Raw genomic sequence first — 21,531 nt, 5'->3', positions numbered from 1 at the left:
TCCTTTTTGCTGCTTTTAAGGCTATAAAGATTCTTTATTAGCTCTACACTTCATGGCATTTATATTTAAAGCCCTAATGAAGCATGTACTTTGCCTTAAATGATGTCATGTAGCAATTCAAGATTTTATGGTCTTCCAGAATTATTTGCATAGTAACAGGCTTCAATTATCAACTTTGAATTACAACAGAAAACCAAAGATGATTCAGATTTCCTGTAGATAGAATTTATTGCTTCTACCAAAAGGATGTAAAGTCCCACAGTATTATTGAAACTGTGTAAGCAAAAAGGGGCTGCAATGATTATAATTAAAAAAAGAGGCTGGACATAGATAGATAGTCTATAGACATAGATAATCTTTCAACATATTTATCCCCAGTCATATCATAGAATTAAGGAAAAGACTCATCAGGATTGACTAAAGTAGTGTCATTTAGTTTATATTGGATTTTAAGGGCTATTCATCTCTCTGCATAGATCACTTGTTGTAAAATACTGGACTTGTAAAATAGAAAAAAAGATGTATAGAAATTTTTTCAATACCTTTTTTTAAAAATTATTTTTTAACAAATTTAATCACTCTTTATATTCATAAAGCTAGCAAAAAAAGGTTGACAATAATTCAAAACATAAGAAACAATAGTCTTCTTCTATGTACCATGGTATATGGACCACAACGATGGTATTTCTACTTCTCAAGAGTGGTCTATAGAATATCTATCATTGCAGGTATATGCATTCCAGGAACTAACATATTTTTGTATTCTTTAAGATGTTAATAATATGTTTACAATAGTCATAAACATAGTTGCTCCTTTGAATCTGCATAATTGTCTGTGATGTGGTTCTAGTCAAAACATAGGAAGTTATCATGATTGTAATATGTATTTTTGACCTAGTTAAGCATACCCGCGCTTCAGGAAGGAATGGTGGGAATCCTCAACCAAAATTAGTCCAAAGAAACCCCCTAGAAAAATGGCAAAAAGTAGATTAGTGTTGTGAAGGTAGAGAGGGGTTTTAAATAGAACTTGCTATAAATGAACTGATGCTGAATGATAAGCCTGGATAGCTATAGGACAACAGTACATGTTCCTCTTATATGGATTCCTACCTTGAATTTCACAATAACACTCACAGTCCAGACAAATTAAGAACTGAAATTTAACTGTTCAGATAGGGTTTTAGTATCCTGGGTTTCTTGCTGGTTAGGTAGATGGAATTATTCTGTATGTAAAGCATCTATCCTGTATTAACCAGCTCCAAATGCTAACTCTTCCTCTTCTCTACTTTAATAATTAAGATAGGGCTAATTTTATCAATACGTATTTTTATGCCTGATATACAGACGGAAAGTATACCGTAGTATACAGACGGAAACGTGGAGACATGATCCAGGCGCACAAACTCCTCTCAACCAATCGAGAAAATGAGATCCTGGAGATCGACACCTCCCACAAAACACGAGGACACCTTAGACAAATCCGCAAACATCACACTACAACTGGAGCAAGATGCAATTTCTTCTCGAATCGGATTGAGAACCTCTGGAATAACCTCAAGGAGAACACTGTTGCTGCTGAATCAACAGATGCTTTCAAACGCCATCTGGATGCTGAGTGGAAAGATACACCATGGAAGTTTGACTGGGAAGCACCAGAATCTTCCACCAGAACTTAACCAACTACAACAGTCATCATAAGGAGTGATTCAACAGGATCGAAAGTCCTTATTTCACTCCAAGCTGTGATTTAAGGTAATTTAAGGTAATAGGGCTAATTTTATCAATACGTATTTTTATGCCTGATACTATTGACTGCCTGATATCTGATACTATTAAACTGAGAAAGATTAATCTCATACATCTGCATCTACTGTTTGCATTTGCAGAGGTATATTTATTTTAGAGGAGGTAGTTAAGAGGGACTATGATTGGGGCAAAGGCTACTTAGCAACTTCATGATTTTATCCAATATTTTGGACAAAACATGATTATAATACTTGGAAAGGATCTAGAAAAAAGACTAAGAGGCACCACATTTGATGGCAGTTAACCTACAAAATATACTCCTCATAGACTCTTCTCTCTCTCTCTAATATATATATATATATATATATATATATATATATATATATATATATATATATATATATATATATATATATATATATATATATATATATATATATATATATATATATATATATATATTATATGTATTTATATTTTTTATTCCAGAAATTGAATTTTAAAGATGTCTAAAGCTAAAACAATTTTTCTACTTGATCACTCCACAAAGACAGCTTTAAATCCAGGAAGTCTTGTGGACCTTGAAACAAGGAGCAGGTTATTATTCTTTTTTTTATACTAACGCTTTTCTATTTTCATTTTTCAGAATTTAACCTACTTTTGTCTCCGTATTTCAGTAATTTTATGCTCTCCTGCTTTATCCAGAAGAAAAATAGATTTTTTCCTTTTTCATATCCAGGTAGGATTTTGATAGATGTGTTTTTTTGTTTTTTGTTGGCAGCTCAGACTAATAAGTCTTGGGAGATATTGATTTATTTCACTCAAAATTGAGGAACATATAAAATACATAAATGAAATTGTAAAAATACTTCAACTAACAGACCAAAGCAATGATTTACAATATATTAATGAATAAAACAACTGAATAAAATATGTCGAATTTGAAACAAAATAATAATTAATACTTCAAGCATATTTTAAATTCTGGGAGACAGGGAAAAGATTAGGTGTAGAGAGAATATTTTTATATTTACAGTAAAAGTTATCTATCTAAATTGTAGCTAATTCCAAGGACTCTTTAGTTTTAAATCTCAGAAATAACTCAATGTCACTAAAACAAATAGGAAAACCAAGTAAAAATCTACAATATTTAAAGAGTTAATGTGAATTGAGGAAAAGTTGCAAATTTTGATTTCTCGAAAAAACAGGGAAGGATAGATTGCATTCAAGGCCAGGGTGGGAGGGGCTGGTTACCACATTAAAAAGGGAAACTAAGATATTATGATGAAAGATACCATGTAGTTATACTATTGATCCAAATGTCTTTCTAATTTTGTCTTGAATTTTTAAAATTAGTATCAACTGTGAATCTTGAGCTGAAGCACAACAAGGTAACCCCAGACAAAGAACAGTATCAGAAACCAGAAATAAAATGCTCCTTTTGTAAATTACTTCAACTATGTCATCAATATTGACGAGAAAATGTGATCTTATACTCTTTATTTACTTATGTATTAATTTGTGTTGAGTTTCTATTTACTTACTTCTCCTTCTTTGTATGTTTAAAAAGAATGTTTCTCTTCTCTTGAGTACTTATAAACTCTGTTGATATTTTTCTAGGAAACCTGGATGGAGTATATAATGCTCTAATACCAATATTTTTTTTTAACATTATTCCGTTTTAGGGTACTGAGTTTTTATTTTGACAATTTTCTCTTTCCTTTTTTGGGATCTCCATATAGGGATATAAGCAAATTTTTGTATACAAAAAATGGTTGCAAACCTCATGTGTCAAAAATAAAGTGTAAAATAATTGGTGTCACCACATGCATCAAGGGCTCAATATTTTTCTAGTCTTTTCCCCAATTTAATCACTAATTTTAGCACATCTGTTAAATCTCACTTAAAGAAATCAACATATGGATTTGATGGGATAACATCCTCTTTTAATTACACCCTTTAGGGGAGAAAGGGGCAGAACTGCTTAGGGACAAGTCTGTACATTGAACCTCTTGTCTAAAGTTTTAAGCTAATCCATTCAAAAAGTTCTCATTAGATGCCCTTTATGTAACGCATGTTTGCCGCAAGTTTTAGATTTCAGAGGCAATGCTGTAGTGTTGCGTATAGTAAAGGCCCTACGGCTCCAATGTTTTATTATTGTTTTTTTTCCCCAGAGGCACTTCATATGGAAGGGGTCGACGTAGAAACTTCAAAGGGGGTTCATTAGATTTGAAATCGAGAGTTCTAGTGCTCTTTTTAATAGTCGAAAGTGATTGGAGGGCACCTAGCCCCCCCCCCCCATGCCCATCATTCCCGCAAACACATCCAATCAAAATTTTGAGATAGCCATTTTGTTCAGCATAGTTGATTTCCAGATAGAAAATTTATTTTTGAGGAGGACACTCCCCCACAACCCTCAGGGCAAGGGTTTTAAGTTATGCCCTGGGGAAATATAAGGTTTGTATAGAAGGTGTCGTCATAGAAACTTCAAAAAAGGCTCATTCGATTGGAAATTCAAAGGGCTAGTGCCATTTTCAATAGTTGAAGGGGATTGGAGGGTAACTAGCCCCCCCCCTCCCCCACGCCCAACCTTCCCCCAAACACATCCAATCAAAATTTTGAGATAGCCATTTTGTTCAGCGTAGTTGATTTCCAGATATAAAATATGTTCTTGAGGAGGACACTCCCCCACAACCCTCAGGGCAAGGGTTTTAAGTTATGCCCTGGGGACGCGTAAGGTTTTTTATAGAAGGCGTTGTCGTAGAAACTTCCAAAAAGGATCATTCAATTGTAAATTAAAAGGGCTTGTGCCATTTTTAATAGTCAAAAGTGATTGGTGGGCAAATAGCCCCCCCCCCCAGGACCATCATTTATCCAAACACATCCAATCAAAATTTTGAGACAGCCATTGTATTGAACGTAGTTTTGAGTTCTGGAAATTAGGTCTTTGAGGATGACAACTTTCCCACAGCCCTCAGGGCAAGGGTTGTAAGTTTGGGGGCATATAAGGTTTTGTATAGACAACGTTGTTGTAGAACCTTCAGAAAGGGCTCATTCGATTGGAAATTTAAATGGCTAGTTTCCTTTTTTAATAGTCGATAGTGATTCCAAGGCAACTGACACCCGTTCCAAGCCCAGCATTTCCCCCAACGCATCCAATCATAATTTTGATCTAGCCATTTTGTTCAACGTAGTTGAAAGTTCTGGAGATAATATGTTTGAGCAGGACACTCCCCCACAGTCTTCAGGGGCAAGGGTTATATATACTGTTCTATTAGAACAACAACTTAATTGATTTTACATGGGATTATGTATTATTAACAAATCTTGGCTTGAAATTTATAAATATATTTTAAAACTTTGCTTGTAATACATCTTATTAGTAGATTTTTTAAATGGGATTCTTTGAAAAATCTTTGGGCCATAGGCTTGATTTTACTCCAAAATTGTTCTATGCAGTCAAATAATAGCAATATGGTATGCTGTATGCTTTAAAGTACTAAGATGCCATCTTACTATAGAAAAAAATTTCCATTATTGAAAAGTCTGCTGTCTGTTTGATAGTGTTACTGACTGTATGTTCATAGACATTGAGAAAAAAACTGTTGATTACCAAAAAAATCATTTAGAAACAAAAGCATGTATAAACTGTATATACTGTTCTATTAGAACTACAACTTAATTGACTTTCCATAGGATTATGCATCATTAACAAATTTTGGCTTGGAATTTATAAATTTATTTTAAAATTTTGCTTGTAATACATTATCATTAATCTCATTAGTAGATTTTTTAAATGAAATTCTTTGAAAAGTCTTTGGGCCATAGGCTTGATTTTACTCCAAAATTGTTCTATGCAATTAAATAATTACAATATATGTCTTGATGAGTGTGCGTAGCTGGGGTAATGTCAGGTGACTTGACTTGGTGTTGTGATAAGTTGTTATTTGTAGTAATAGTCAGGCTGTCTTCATGGGAAGGATTGAAAGGTTTAAATTCCCCCAAGCGAAATGTTTGCCATACTCATAAAAATGCATAAAAATTCACTTTTGATGTTTTCTTTAATTTTCCATTCTACCCCTCCCCCCTAACAAAAAAATACCCCTCTCCAATGAACCAAAATCCTTGATACGGCACTGGTAGTAGTAACTTTCAATTTCTAATTAAGACCAGTCATTTTTTTTTATTATTAATCATATTTAAACACTGTACATTTTGAATTAAGACCCGTTATTAGATTTCTTCTTTTTACGTGTGCTGACTGGTATGCCCAATATGTGAATTCGGGTTTTAATTTTATACTATTTGACCTAAAAATTAAAAATGAAAAAATACTGAAAATGATAAAAAAAAAAAATACAATGATGTTTCGATCCAATATAATTGCCAATCCTTCATTACGGTGTTGATATCTAGGGACAGACCCGGCTAAACAAATGGAGTCATTTCAGCTCCACTATTATAAATGAATGTAAGTACTGCAAAAAAGGGGGCTTCATAAAAGGGGACTTGGGGTCATTTTCATTGACAAAACATAGGTTAATACAGATGGTACGATTCCGGCAAAGCTTGTGTTATCCGTAACACAGGTTAGTCAGGCCCGCGTTTGACGAGTTGCTAGAGCTTAATATAAAATCTTCGTGTCCAATTTAGTTCAGAAAACTCTAAGATGAAAGCAGTTTCTCCTACCTGACCATAGCTCCAAAGAAAGTAAGGATTTTTTTTCTTGGAGATTTAAGAACTAGGCTAAAAGACCCAGAGGTTCAAAATTGGGGTGCTGACAAAAGTTAGCCGTCATGATTAAAAGGGCAAAATATGTCATTTTTGTCACTTATAATACTATAATTACGATGAATCCCTATATCAACGTCTCCTCGATATAATATGGTTTAGAAGCTCTTGTTTATATTTACATAATTTATGATTTTAAAGCTGGGGAGTGAGGATACCCTGGGACATTTATCAAGAAGATAAAGTCTTCAAAGGGGATTTGAAGAGGGCCATATTCTAAGGAGAAATATGCATTGAGAATTTAATTCGTCGTCTTTTATTTGACGACTTTGTGACAATTTATGGAATCTTCAAGTTGGATAGGGAACCGGCGTCCCTTTCCCCAGAAGTTCCCCAATTGGTCGGAAAGACTTCCAAGAAAAATTCCACACTCTTTACTTTTAATTGATTAAGTATCGATCTTTACAGCCACCCCCCCCCCTTCCTGTGAAATAAATCTTTATATGCCGGAATATCAAAGAGAGAATTAAATGAAAGAATAAGAATTTAAGAAAATGAAGCGAAAATAGTGAAAATTTTTAGTTTATTTAGCAGTAACACAGGTCTTTAAACTCCTCTCCCCCAGAAGTCTCCACCAACCGTCGGTAAATTTCCTCAGGAAAATTGTCCATTGTAAAGTGCCCCAGTTTTCCTCTAATAAAAACAGCCTAGACCAGAAATACTCAAGAGAATCAAGAGGGATTAAATTGCAATCCCCCCTCCCACCCCGTACTTTGAACTAATTTTGTTTATACCTGAAGGCCCAATGAGAGTTAAAATGTTTTGGTATTAACACACACATATTAGGCATCTGCTTTTCTCCCTAACAAGGAAAGAAACAGAGAGTGTAAGACAGTGGCGGATCCAGGACAGGGGCGAGGGGGCGCGCACCCCCTAACGTAGTCTAAAGTAATGTATTTTACTTAATTAACACAAGGTTGCTTTAATTAAACGTGCTCCTACCGAAAGTTTCTCGGATTAACCTATTTTGCGCCCCCCCCCCTAAAAAATCCTGGATTCTCCCCTGGTGTAAGGGCAATATAACTTTTATTTTGTAATTCAATGAACCCGGTTCCAAAGTTTATGCGACCACCTCTTCCACATAAAGTGCCCCTGGAAAAATAAATAAATATTAATTCATTGAACCCTTATGGCTCTTTACTTAGGTAATGCTATAGCATTGCTTCTGACCTAAAAAGTCGAGTAGAAATTTCAGCTTCGATTTTTATGAATATCCGAAAGTATCTGAGGGGAATATGTTTGGGGGAGCATATTCCATGGCTGGGAAATTTCTGCTGGGTGAAATTTAACGCGGGTGAATAATCAGCAGGAAAAGAAAATGTTCTTGGGGGGAGGAATTTCCCAGGGGGCGGGTTTTCCGAGTGTAAATTATTCAGTGAGGGGACGACTAAACCCATTCGTTAATATTCTAAATTTTACATCTGATAGTAACGGTAATAAAGAATCAATGGAAATGTCAGAGATAGCACTTCAGGTTCCTTTAGACGATTTTGTTCGTGTCTTTTGAAAAAAGACATTTTCAAAAGACATATTATTTTCATTTGTATTAGTTTCTCTGCGGCTGCTCAACTATGCATGTGAGGAGGGAGACTTCCCCCCCCCCACTGTCTATGCTAAGGTTTCAGTTTATATCTCAAGGCTTAAAAATGAACGCAATGCGATAAAAGTATAACTCAAAATAACATATATAGAATAATATATGCACATAACACGGAACAATTAATCAAAATTGCATATTATGAGTTGGAGCTCACCCAAATCATGGGCCAGGGGGCTCACCATTCCACAATCTGTGAAATCAATCCTGCAATAAATAAAAATATAAAGTATTTTTGAGTATTTTTGAGTATTTTAACGTCTTCCACAACTCAAACGGTACAACATTCTACAGCCCAATGAGTCAGTCTAATCTCCTAATTCGGGAACGGAGAAGGTAAATGAAGGTCCGCCCCGTTTTGGATGAGTCTCCACCCTCACCCTTCCCCCTCTCCTACTGTCTACGCTAAAGTTTTCTTCTTTATGTCAACTAGTCTGCCTCCACCTCAAAGACTTTAATAAGGTAAAGTTTTGTAAGGGGAAGAAAATTAAAAGTTTCAAGAAATTTCGAAGGGACATTAAGACACATCAAAATACACTAATAAGAACTAGATAAAAAAATTTCTATCCAATTACTCCCAGAAATTCTCTCAAACTGAAAATGCTAAAATACTTAAAATTACAGCCATACTTGAAATAAGGTTAAAATACATACTTTGCGATAAATGCTAAATTATTGTGTCATAAAAAATCCGAAAAATGGTCTAATCAAAACGATCCTGTTGTTTCCGCATCAACAAATGAAATAGCCTAACTACTGTCTTTTGAAGCTATTTTTTCGATCCATTCATTGTTGCGTGAAAAAATCACGTTTGATTTATCAGAGGCATGTAATTAAGTTGTCTATAGCAAAGGCCATAAGGCTTCAATGTTTTATTATTATTAATTTAAAAAAAACTTGCATAAAAATAAGTTTTATAAGAAAAGTAAAGAGCCATATTGAACTCAAGACCAACAGAAATTAATTTTTGTTATAGTTAAAACTCAAAAAGACCAGAAATTACTGTTAAAGTATAAACGAAACGCCGAACGAACATAAATTAAAATTAACTATCTGACAAACATAAAGATAACCAGTGCAAACATAAATGAATGAATAAATCTTATATAGCTTCAATATTTTTTATTATTTTCCTCCCAGAGGTGCTTTATATGCAAGGGTTAAAAATACCATTTTGTTAAAAATAGTTGAAATGTTAAATAACAAAACTCTGGTGTCGACCAAACCCCCCAGGGCCCGGGGGCAGGAAGGGATTCTCGTATAAACTTCAGAGAGGGCTCATTTGATTGGAAATTGGAAGTTCTAGTCCAGCTTCTAAGAGTCAAAATTGATCAAAGGGCAACTAACCCTCCCCCCCACACCCCATTTCCACAAAATACACCAGATACAAATCTTGAGATGGCCATTGTGTTAAAAAAAAAGTTTAAAGGTTAGATAACGAAAACTCCGGTGTCGACACATGTTGTACAAACATAATATTTGTAATATTATTCGTTTTATAACTAATTAATCATTAGTTATAATAATTATATATACTAATTAATCATAAGTTATACCCTGGGGGCATATATAGCTGTTTTGGAAGGAATTCTCGTATAAACTTCAGAGAGGGCTCATTTGATTGGAAATTGGAATTTCTAGTTCAGTTTCGAAGGGCCACTAGCCCCTCCCTCATACCCTTTCACTCCCAAATACATCAGATAAAAATTTTGGGGTAGCCATTTTGTTAAAAAAAAATTCAAGGGTCAGATAACGAAAACTCCGAGATCAACAAATGTTGCGAAAATATAATATATGTAATATAATTCGTTTCATAGCTAATTAATCATTTAAACAATATTAGCTCTTTAAAATCAATGAATCAATAGAAATATAGAGCATTGACCTATAACAATATGTTCAGAAGACAATCAAACAGTAATTAATGAAAAACATTAACGCCAAACCTTTTTTCGCTTCAGACAGATGGATAAACCCATCCGATAAAAATTTGAGGTGACCATTTTGTTAAAATTACTTCTAACATCGGATATTAAAACTCCAGGGTCGACACAACCCCCCATGGCCCAGAGACAGGCGCTGTAAGTTATACTGTAGAGATATATATGGTTCTTATAGAAGGTATGCTCGTATAAACTTCAGAGAGGGTTCATTTGATTGAAAATAGAAAGTTCTAGTTCACTTTTAAAGAGTCAAAAGAGACCGAAGCTTAATTAGTCCCCACACGCCCTTTTCCCCCACACCCATCCTATAAAAATTTTGAGATAGCAATTTTGTTAAAAATAGTTCAAACATCAGATAATAAAAACTCAAAGGTTGACACACAACCATTATTTCACTTTGATATTGCTATTTTGATACCAGTTTTGATAATTTGATGGATTTTTTTTTTTAAGTTTGATTTTGAAATAAGGAATTTTTAAAAACTTGAAATTTTTTTGCAATCAAAAACGAACAAAAATTAATTAAAAAAAACTTTACGAAAAATAATTTTTTCAAAGAAAAGTAAAGGCCATTTTAAACTTAATCTCAGCAGATAAAAATACATTTTAAAATTCAAACTCAAAACGACCAGAAATTACTATTAAAGAATAAATGAAACCCAAAACGAACAGAAATTAAATAAACAATCATAGCAAAAACATACAGGAAGTAATACTATAAATTAATAAATTGATCTTAAAAATAGTAATTCTTAGATTTAAAATGAAAATAAAGTTTAAAACGAAAAAAAAAAATTTCTATTGAAGTAGTAATGAAACTTAACGAACAGAAATTAAATAAACATTCAATGCAAACAATAATACAATGCATGTTAATGTAAATGAATAAATATATCTTGAAACGAGCGAAACTTAAATTGAATATGCAAATCAAGCTTGAAACGAACAAAAATCACTACAAACAAGTTTGGGTATGACCTCCTTCTCTCACTGTAAAAGTCTAAAACCTACTGCGTCATTGGCGCTTTACTGAAAACTATATGTGTCTTGAACAGTCTTGGAAAGTATAAACAAAATCAAATTGAATATTTGATATATAATGATATTAATTGTTGAAAGATCCATCAGTTCAAGAATTTATTTCACTGTAATTGTATTTTTATTTTCTATGCTGTAAGAACTGGAAAAGAAAATACTTCTTTCTTTTTACAAGTAAAAAAAATTTTAATTATTCACTTTTTTTTGGCGATTTTTTTTTTCAATGAATTCCGCCATCTTAAAAAGAGCGAAACTTAAATTGAATATGCAAATCAAGCTGAACCAGGGTGAAGATCATCTGTATTGGAAAGACCCGGGGCACTCTGTTCAGCCTGGTCTGGGCAGTATGTCACTTCAGCTGGCTGAAAATCAGCTTCTGTGAGAACATCCGGATTTAAAGGCAATATTCGTGCCTTCTCGAAACCAGCTGTCATTTTTGAGGATTCAGCTTCTCCAGAAAGGGATGCTTGCACAACTTTGCTATTTCATGTATTGAAATTCTCTCACCAGGAATTAACTGCGTCCAACTGTCAAATGACTCCCTGATGGCATGATTCAATGGTGCTTGCACTAAAACGTAAAGGGGGTAGATATGATAGGAACAATGGGGAGGAAAAGTTGGGTGACATGTCGTTATCTTTGAACAAGGAAATTACTTCTACTGAAATGTGGCTTTCATAATTGTCAAACAAGAGTAAAACAGGGTGTTTTTGCTGAGTTTGGCCTCTTTTAGAAAGTGTTCAATGGAACCACAGTTTATATAATTATCCAGTATGATCATGTCCTATCTCACCCATTATGAAAACCCGGACCGGGGTGCGAGTGCTCCAGAGAACGTAGAAACATAAGCGACATTAGATGTTTTCACGGGTAGACAAGTCAGATTTCTCTTGGACGCGAAACTTTGCTTCAACGTTGGAACATTAATTTTGAAGAAACTAATTTTAAATTAATTTAGTCCAATACATACATGAAAATCGGTAGTTAGTAGTGTAATGTTATTATTAGATGTTTTTAGGAATTGAAAATAGGTTTCGAAGTCTCAAGTAGGTTTCAAAGGTATTTTGAGAAAGTTTCTGCCAAAATACGTGTTCCAGGGTAATTGGACCGCTGATGGCAGATCAAATGAGAGGAGCTGTTTGTACGCACCGATTATATATATATATATATATATATATATATATATATATATATATATATATATATATATATGTATATATATAAACTACTAACTACTACTACTACTAACAACTCATCGCAGCACCAAGCCGCCTGAGGCCAACACAGCTACGCACGCTCCTCCTCCACCCCAATCTATTCAAAGCCTCTACTTTGAAAAGAATGTAAATTTTCTCAGATTCACTCCATTTGATGGGTAGCGTTAAACTTAATTAATTTTATTTATTTTGAATCAGCATAAAAAATTCTTTTGATGTATTAATTATTACAAAGTTCCTTTTAGAGTTTTGGCTACTATTGGCCCGAGTCGCTCCTAACTAAAAATTAATGAGTTTACGTTCATTCAAAGAGTTTTTAAATAAAACAGAGGGCCGATCACATTAATTTGAACCGACGGTCTTAGGAAGTCGGGGGAGGGCTCATTTGGATGCAAATTAAAAATTCTAGTGTCCTTTTTAATTTACTAAAAAGATTTTGCCTCCAGGAAGCTTTACTCTACCATTTTATAGCACCAATCTAGAATTTTGCCCTGAAAAGGACCATCGATTGGAAATTGTAGATAGCCAATCGATTTAAAAGTATCAACAAATTTTAGATTGAGCTCCCGAGTTGTAGAGGAAGCAATACTGCACATTGGCGTACCCGTTCCTATAAGGTCACATAGTCGATAAAATGTTAATATGGATATTTATCTTAATGCTGGATTTAATTGAGTTTATTCAGTTGTTTTTCGTGACAGTGATGTATAATGGCATATCAATTAATATGAAGGAGGGGCGGTGGGCCATTGCGTTGATGGGGGAAGATGCCTAAAAGAGTGCGTTTCAACGCCCTCCTTTTCTAACTCTCGATGAGCCTTCAGGTAAATATAGAAAAGGTAAGGGAAACTAAATAGTAGTTAGTTTCTCATCTCCTTTCTTTTAGACTAATCCTGAACAACAGTGGGCCGGGGTGATACCTTGCTTCTTATCGCAGAAAAATGTTTCTGATAATTATTTTAAAGCTTCATTTAACTAAACTGATTGTCTTTGTATTACATAAAATTGTATACAGTCATGTTTCAGTGCACGTCAACTATTTTGAAGGAGGGGCTATAGGCCATTTGTGGGTAGGGGGATATTGTGGGGGCATCCTCTTCTTCTGATGCCGCATGGCTGCCACTTAAGGCAGATGCCTCAAAGAATGTATTTTAATGCCTAAATATCCTAAGTCTCATTGTACCTCAGATAAATACAAACGATTTTTGGGGAAGGGGATATGGTAGAAATTGATTTCTAATCCCTCTTGATTCACGAAAGTATTTTTGGTCTACTCTTTTATTATTGGTGCAAGGGGAGGGGTGGTAATAGTGCCACTTCAACTGCGAAAGTCTTTATCTATGTACCATAAAGTATTACATTTACCTGGGTACTGGGACAGGGATGGAAAAGGCAGCGCATCATTTGCCTCGCTAGGAAGTTTTTGTGATGGCAAGTACTACCAGGAGTTTGTTTTTCAGCGATTTTATATGGTAATATCTATCTTTTCCTATTTCTATACAACGTTTCAATGTATTTAAATTGATGTATACATTGTATTTAAACATCAGTTAAACCTATTGTAGATGTCGCGATCGCTTAGTCCCATAGAAGATAAAAAGTCACGCAGAATTTTCATCCATATGAACAGTTTACCCCGTCCACCTGAAATTCTGTAGTAAAAATGTTATTAAGCAATTATTCACAAACTGCTGTTCATTGAAAATTTTGACTAAATATTCAAATTTTTGGCCATAATCTAAATAACAATCCAACATTTTAATTCTTAAGGAGACAAACTATGTGAGTGGATTGCTACCAATCAATTTACAATTACTGATATATATAATATATAAGATTTTGTTAAAGCACTAAACATTTTTAGCATAACAAGCGAAGGGCTGAGAGGGTTGTAGCCCACGTCATATACGGAATAATTTCTGTTCGTTTTAAATTTTTATGTTACTCCTTACTTTGAGTTGAAAAAAACTTGTTTGTTTTCATTTAGCATAATCAGTGTTCCTGTATACTCAAAAGTACAAGAATAATTGAAAATAAAAGGTAACAACATTCATCTATTACGGAATTTGAATTTATTATTCGAGTTTGTTCTAAAATTAGGCTTATTCATTTTTAGGACAGGAATTCCAACAGAAAACGTTGCAAAACCAGTATGGACATCTATGTTAGAAGCATGCCTTGAATATTCAAGAATAGTTTGGGACATTTACCCAAATCATTGTTTTATTCGCTATATAATTTGTGATGATGATGCGTTGGAAATTGGGCTGTGGGACACAGCATCCCAAAATGTAAACCATTTTATGAATTTGCTTAGCAGTGTTCGTACTGCTAGTTCTGATTCCATGATTGGAAGATGTATTCCGGCTGCTTTAGATTCATTAAGTGAGCCAACAGAAAATGAAAAAATGGGTAAAATAAAGAACGATTGTCGGTTGATTTGTATTGGGAGTTTCAATGATGATAAACATGTGCGAAATTTGGAAGTAATGTGTCAAGAGCTGCTGAATCAGAAAAACCGAGATATCATTACTTCAGGAAAAGGACTTCCAATAACAAGCTTAAGTATAGTCTTCTTAAATGTTTATCCTGATCACTTTCAAGTTTCGAAAATATCAGAAATGCTTTGTGTTGACCAATCTTTACGAACATATACTGATGTTTATTCTGTGAGGGCTGGGAATCTGTCAAATTTTATGACAGCCCTTGTTTTGAAACATTATAATTTAACTTCGACAACTGTGACAGGAATTCCTATGAAAGAGGAACAGAACGCAAGTTCAAGTGCTAACTATGATGTTGAAATTTTTCACCCGTCAGCTGCAACGGAAGAACTCATTCGTGGTGATGTTGGGGGTTTAGTTTATGCAGTAAAAGAAGGATGTGAATACCGCACTGCCACTTTGAAGTGGAACACACCCAGGGTGAGTATTAATGACTTGTGGCATTGCTCAAGCGCTTATAGAATTGCTGCTGTTGATGTTAATAGCCGGCCCTCTTCTTGTTTAACAAATTTCTTGCTTGGTGGACGTTCTGTTATGTTAGAAATGCCTAAACCCGGTGGATCAAAAATGTTATCGCACATGCTGTCATCCCATGGGGGAGAGATATTCATTCATACATTAGTCACAACACGTAGTGTCTTAGAAGATCCGCCCTCAATAAGTGAAGGAGCTGGCGGTAAAGTAAGCGATTACAGAATTGATGTATTTGCTGATATAATGAAATCTTGCCGGCTAGCACCGTTTTCTAGCATGGAGAAGGAACCTATTATTAAAGCTTATAATAAAATTGAGAGGTATACTACTTTTTGGCCTATAACGTCATCAAAGAGTTACTTGGCTGCTTGCCAAAACATTATGGGTATTTTCCCCAATGTCATTGTTAAAGAAAACCTCAGTGAAGAGGAAGTGAACCAATGTAAACAGGTAATATATAACTTTATTGGTATGGAGAACCGTGGGGACCCTCTACCAGTTAGTAACATTACGTCTGCAAGGTCTAAAAAAAGGGAAGAGCATTATAAGAACTTACTTACAGAGTTAGAACAATATTTAAGAGCTCACTGTCGTAGTAAACAACATCATCGTGTTTTAGATTGTTTGCTTGAGTGCCGGAGTCTTGCTAGTGAAAAAATTGACGAAAAGGGAGTCATTAGAGCCAATACTGATTCGCCGGCTTCTCCACCAGCGGCAAAGAAGGCCTTTACAGTGATGCAGGGTGATAAGCCAAAATCTCTCTATGATTATTGGTTAAAGAATGTAATTGAAGAGCAGTCCAATAGAAGAGTTGAGCTTGTTGGGAGGATTAAAGCTGGAGAAGGGATTTTCAGGTGGGGTTTTTCTGGCAGAAGAAGGGGATTTTTCCATGGATTAATTTTTCATGGAGGAAGGATATTTCCCATGGAGGGGGAGCCGGATTTCCCAGCGTTATTAAAAAAAAGATCAGAAATTAAATTTTTTAAAAGTTTCTTCAACTGAAAGTAAGGAGCAAGATTAAAACTTAAATAAACAGAAATTGTTACGAATATAAGTGGGGTTGCCCCCTCGTCAATACCTTACTCTTTACGCGAAAGGTTTTTTTTGGTACTTTTAAAAGAGCTTTTTATCCTAATTAAACGGCCTTTGTGATTCAGGAGTCATTCTTAAAGGATTGGGACAAAATTTGAACTTTAACGTAAAGTGCGAGATGACTGGATTAGCTGTTGGATGGGTTGCACTTGCTAACCCCATAAAGTGCAGGATTAGCAGTTGCATAAGAAAAGAGTATCCAGTATTTTCAACAAAAAAAAAAAAACATATTTGAATAAAAATGAACCATAAATGTGAAATGAAAGAAGAAAAATGTGGCACACCTTTAGGCAAGGACCTATCCTGGATTTTTGTTCGGGGGTAGCAAAAAATTTTTAAAACGCGTCAAAAATTATTCATATACATTTTGTGCAGTTTTTACGAGTTGAACAAAATTTTGGGGTATAGTGATCAAACCTTAACCCCCCCCCCCCACCCCACCTGGATACTTTCTTACCTTCTGGGAGTTGTAAATAAACAATGGCTTCAAAGCCCAATAAATAACTCAAATTACATCTCCCATTAAGAGGGAGACAGGGAGAGAGACAGAAGTTGTAACTGAATAGTAACAATAGTGATAATTATATTTGAAAAAAAAACCTATATTATTAACATATTTTATGCTATTCACAATAAATTATAACTATTATTAGTCAACTAGTTCGAAAATGAATTGTTTTCAAGGCCAATGTTTCCTTCCAGCTAGTTGGCAAAATTAAAGTTTGGCTGCGGAAAATTAATTCTTTAAATAGATGGAAAAATTAAATTTTGTTGCGGATAAGTTAATAGTCAACTAGTCGGAAAATGAAAGTTTTGCTGTTCAGTAGTTCTTTTTCAACTAGTTGGCAAATTTATGTTTTTTTTTCAAAACTTAGGAAATTTATTTAAATATATTTAAAAAATTGTAAATTATGTTTTAGCAGTTATTAATAGGAAAAAATTATTGCTGTACTTCATTTAAGCAGATGAGCTATATTGCAAGGTTTCACTTTTATAACACATATTTTTAAAGGTCATTAAAGGTCAGGACCCTCTAGAAGGAGAAGGTGTGGAAGTAGGTACTTTAAAATACCTTCCTAGGGCTTACTTTAGCCCATAGACCCATCCTTGAAAGTTTCATTTTCCCAACATAATCCCTTTCCAATATAGTCAAAGGTAGCTAAAGTAGAATTTTACCAAAATTAATTACAAATTCTAAAAATAAGACAAAAATATTCCTCCAGTAAAGAAACAAAGACAGATCAATGAAGGAACATACACAATATACGTCCATTAAATGCAAGATCTAAATGAAAAAAACTTCAAATGTGCATCCGTTTTCTTTAACAGACAGGAGGAATAACCCTCCAAGCTTTGACAAATTCAATCTGACTTTTGGGACCAGGTATTATAAGACTAATTATCCTGAGAATTAATAAAAAAAATCCCTGGCTTCAAAGCCCAATAAATAACTCAAATTACATCTCCCATTAAGAGGGAGACAGGGAGAGAGACAGAAGTTGTAACTGAATAGTAACAATAGTGATAATTATATTAGAAAAAAACTGTATTATTAACATATTTTATGCTATTCACAATAAATTCTAACTATTATTAGTCAACTAGTTGGAAAATGAATTAGGGAATTAATAAAAAAAATCCCTGGCTTCAAAGCACAATATATAACTCAAATTACATCTCCCATTAAGAGGGAGACAGGGAGAGAGACAGAAGTTGTAACGGAATAGTAACAAGCTTTGACAAAATTACAGCAATAAACTGAAACATATAATTTTATTCTTGTAAAAATTTAATATCACTACTAAATTCACTTTTCACAATCATATTTCTATCAACATCTTTTGAAGAAATACTTCTAGGTGAGGGCAAATCCTTGCTAACTTCATTGTAATCATTAACAGGAATGTCAATAAAAACGCCATTTGAATGAGATAATGGTTCTTTACTTTGATTTTAATTCAAAAGTGGAGATTTGGATTGGAGCCATTTAATGATGATTTTGCTCGCGCAGCTAAGTTAGCAGCAGATGAATCTGTTTTATTCGACTAAAAAAAACAAAAACAATATAACCCACTAATAGGAAGACAGTAGTTTGAAAAGAGAAAAGTGTTAAAGAAATAGTGAAAGAGAGAGAGATAGAGAAAGAGTATGCATGGGAGAAGTTATTAGTCAACTAGTTGGAAAATGAAAGTTTTGCTGGGGAGAAGTTACTTGTCAACTAGTTGGAAAATGAATTGTTTTCTGGGGCAATGTTTCTCCACGTTTAAGTTAGGTTAGATTAGGTTAGCTTATCATGAGCGCTCATAATAAGCTAACCTAATCTAACCTAACTTAAACGTGGAGAAACCTAACTTCTAACCTAACCTGACATAGCTCAACCTATGGTTTTGGTATTTCTATGCAATATTGTGTAATTTTGTGGTTATGTTAGTTTAGATTAGATTTCAACTTTAGGGGGGATGTCAAGAGCGAGGGTTGAGGTGATGGGCAGCCCCACTCCTAAAGACTTTTCTTTCTAGTCTTGTATATCATAGTTAAAAACCATAGTTTTCACGCCCCCTCCTGTGAATTGGTCACTATCCACTTTAATTTCAAATCAAATGAGTCCTTTTCAAAGTTTTTGCGATGACTCCTTCTATACGAAGTGCCCTGGCTATGATGAAAAAACAAAAACAACATATTGTAGTCATAGTTCTTAACTTAGGTAGCACTAGCGCTTCGGTAAGCAGGGTTACCAGCGAAAATATTTAAATATGCGGAGGATACGTGCCTAGAAATTTTGTGTTTGGGGGGGGATTTTAAAATCCTCTGGAAAATTTGAGTTTTGGGGGTAGGGGTGTGGTGATTTCAAGAGAGACGGTTGAGGTGGAAGGGGGGGGGGTAAATCCTAAAGACATTTCTTTCTAGTCTTGCATATCGTTGTTAAAACCATAGTTTTCATACCCCTCCTGTGAATTGGGCATTATCCACTTTAATTTCAAATAAAAAGAGACTGTTTTAAAGTTTCTACAACAAAAAGTTCTATAAAAAGTGTCAGGCTATTTAGAAAAACCTAAACAACATGTTATGTTCCACACCAATCTTCACTTAGATGACGCTAGTACGTTGACAAAATATTGAGTGCAATTCCCTTTTTTCTTCTTTTTATAAGTTTCTGGTCTGTTCTGGTTTTAATCTGCATTGGACATGCCACGTTTGTCGCAATTAGACCAAATGATGTATGAAGTATTGTTTTGAATCTTTTCCCTGTGAACGATGGATAGAGAGGTAATTATTGTTCTAATAGCGTGACCTAGTACCATTTTTTAAAATAGTCATCCGTTAAGGGTGTATATTTCTGGGTTTTGAGGTTTAAGAAATTAGTGTATGTTGAAATATTGAACAATATAAGCAAATAATGGATAGTCCTTGTAAGCCCACTAATGTTTGATGTACGTTCATATGATATGATATTTTTGTGTGTTTTCCAATCAAAAATATGTAAAATACAAGGAACTATATTCCATTGATTATAAAGACATGGCTAAGAAAGGAATTGTCGGTGAAAAACTCACAAATTAGCCCTTAATATGGCTTTTCAGGGTTTTTTCCAACGGAAATACGCAAAATACGATGAAATATAGCTCGTAATATGGCTTTTTCAGTGTTTTTTCCACAGAAAATACGCAAAATACGATGAAATAACGTTTCCTCGGTTCTAATTCATATCCTTTAATTATGGAAGTCAAGGCTTGGCAAAAAAAGGAATTTTCAGTGAAGAACTCACAAATATAGCTCTTAATATGGCTTTTCAGTGTTTTTCCAACGAAAATACGCAAAATACGATGAAAATACGTTCCCATGGTTCTAATTCATATCCTTCAATTAAGGAGGTCACGGCTTGTAAAAAAAAAAAGAATTGTCAGTGAAAAACTCACAAATATATCTCTTAATATGGCTTTTCAATGTTTTTTCCAACGGAAATACGCAAAATACGATGAAATTACGTTCCCATGGTTGTAATTTATATCCTTTAATTAGGGAGGTCAAGGCTTGGCAAAAAAAGTAATTTTCAGTTAAAAACTCACATATTTTGCTCTTAATCTGGATTTTCAGTGTTTTTTTCAAAATTAAATACGCAAAATAAGATGAAAATACGTTTCCATGGTTATAATTCATATCTTTCAATTATGGAGGTCACGGCTTGGCAAAAAAAAAGAATTGTCAGTTAAAATATCACAAATAGATGCTTATCTTTTGCTTTTCAGTGTTTTTTCAAACGGTAATGCGCAAAATACGATGAAAATATATTCATAGGATTCTAAATTCATATACTTCGATTGTGGAGAGCAACACATGGCGAAAAAAAGTAAATTTCAGTGAAGAACTCACAAATATAGCTCTTAATATTGCTTTTCAGTGTTTCTTCCAACGGAAATATGCAAAATATGATGAAAATACGTTTCCTTGGTTCTAATTTATATCCTTTAATTATGGAGGTCACGGCTTGGCAAAAAAAAGGAAATTTCAGATAAAAACTCAAAAATATAGCATTTAATATGTCTTTTCAATGTTTTTTTTCAAAAGAAAATAAGCAAAATACTTTGAAAATACTTTCCCTTTGTTTTAATTCATACCCTTCAATTAGGGAGGTCAACGCTTGGCAAAAAAAGGAATTTTCAGGGAAAAAGTTACAAATATAGCTCTTAATATGACTTTTCAGTGTTTTTTCCAATAAAAATGCGCAAAATACGATGAAAATACGTTCCCATGGTTCTAATTCATATCCTTCAATTAGGAAGGTCATGGCTTGGCCAAAAAAAAAGGGTATTGCAACCAATCACATGTTGAGGCTAATATTCTCAAGGTTTTAGCTTTTGACAGATAACATTAAACCTAAGGAAATTTATGTATTTGGAATCAGCGTATAAAGCCAATCATTTTCATGTATCTATAATTACTAAAATTCTGTTTTTTAGAGTTATGGTTACTTTCAGATCAGTTGTACTTTACTTTCGCCGTGTTTCCCAAAAACTGTTTAAAATTAGGGTTTTTTAGGTGTTTTCGTTTTTGCTTTATTGTTTGACTTGATAGGAATTCTGCAACAGGATGGTCGTTGAAATTTCTTAATGACTAAAGATTTTTTAACA

The 21,531-nt window shown here is 34.0% G+C and overlaps 1 protein-coding gene across 1 annotated transcript in view; it reads left to right on the top strand.

Moving 5' to 3' along the window:
- Window positions 1–1,265: 1,265 nt before the first annotated feature.
- The window catches only part of LOC148954442 (integrator complex subunit 13-like), a 25,390-nt gene continuing 5,124 nt past the window's right edge, over window positions 1,266–21,531 (top strand). Inside the window, exons 1-3 of the mRNA XM_089086272.1 lie at window positions 1,266–1,762; window positions 2,236–2,343; window positions 14,449–16,164. Of these exons, the coding sequence (XP_088942398.1) occupies window positions 2,252–2,343; window positions 14,449–16,164 (1,808 nt within the window). The 5' untranslated portion in view covers window positions 1,266–1,762; window positions 2,236–2,251. The remainder of the gene's footprint in view (window positions 1,763–2,235; window positions 2,344–14,448; window positions 16,165–21,531) is intronic.

Source organism: Artemia sp. Qi Xiang Cuo, chromosome 3 (assembly GCF_049724085.1).
Source record: "Artemia sp. Qi Xiang Cuo chromosome 3, ASM4972408v1, whole genome shotgun sequence".
Taxonomy (NCBI): Eukaryota; Metazoa; Arthropoda; class Branchiopoda; order Anostraca; family Artemiidae; genus Artemia; species Artemia sp. Qi Xiang Cuo.
This window is presented reverse-complemented; position numbering and strand designations above follow the sequence as displayed.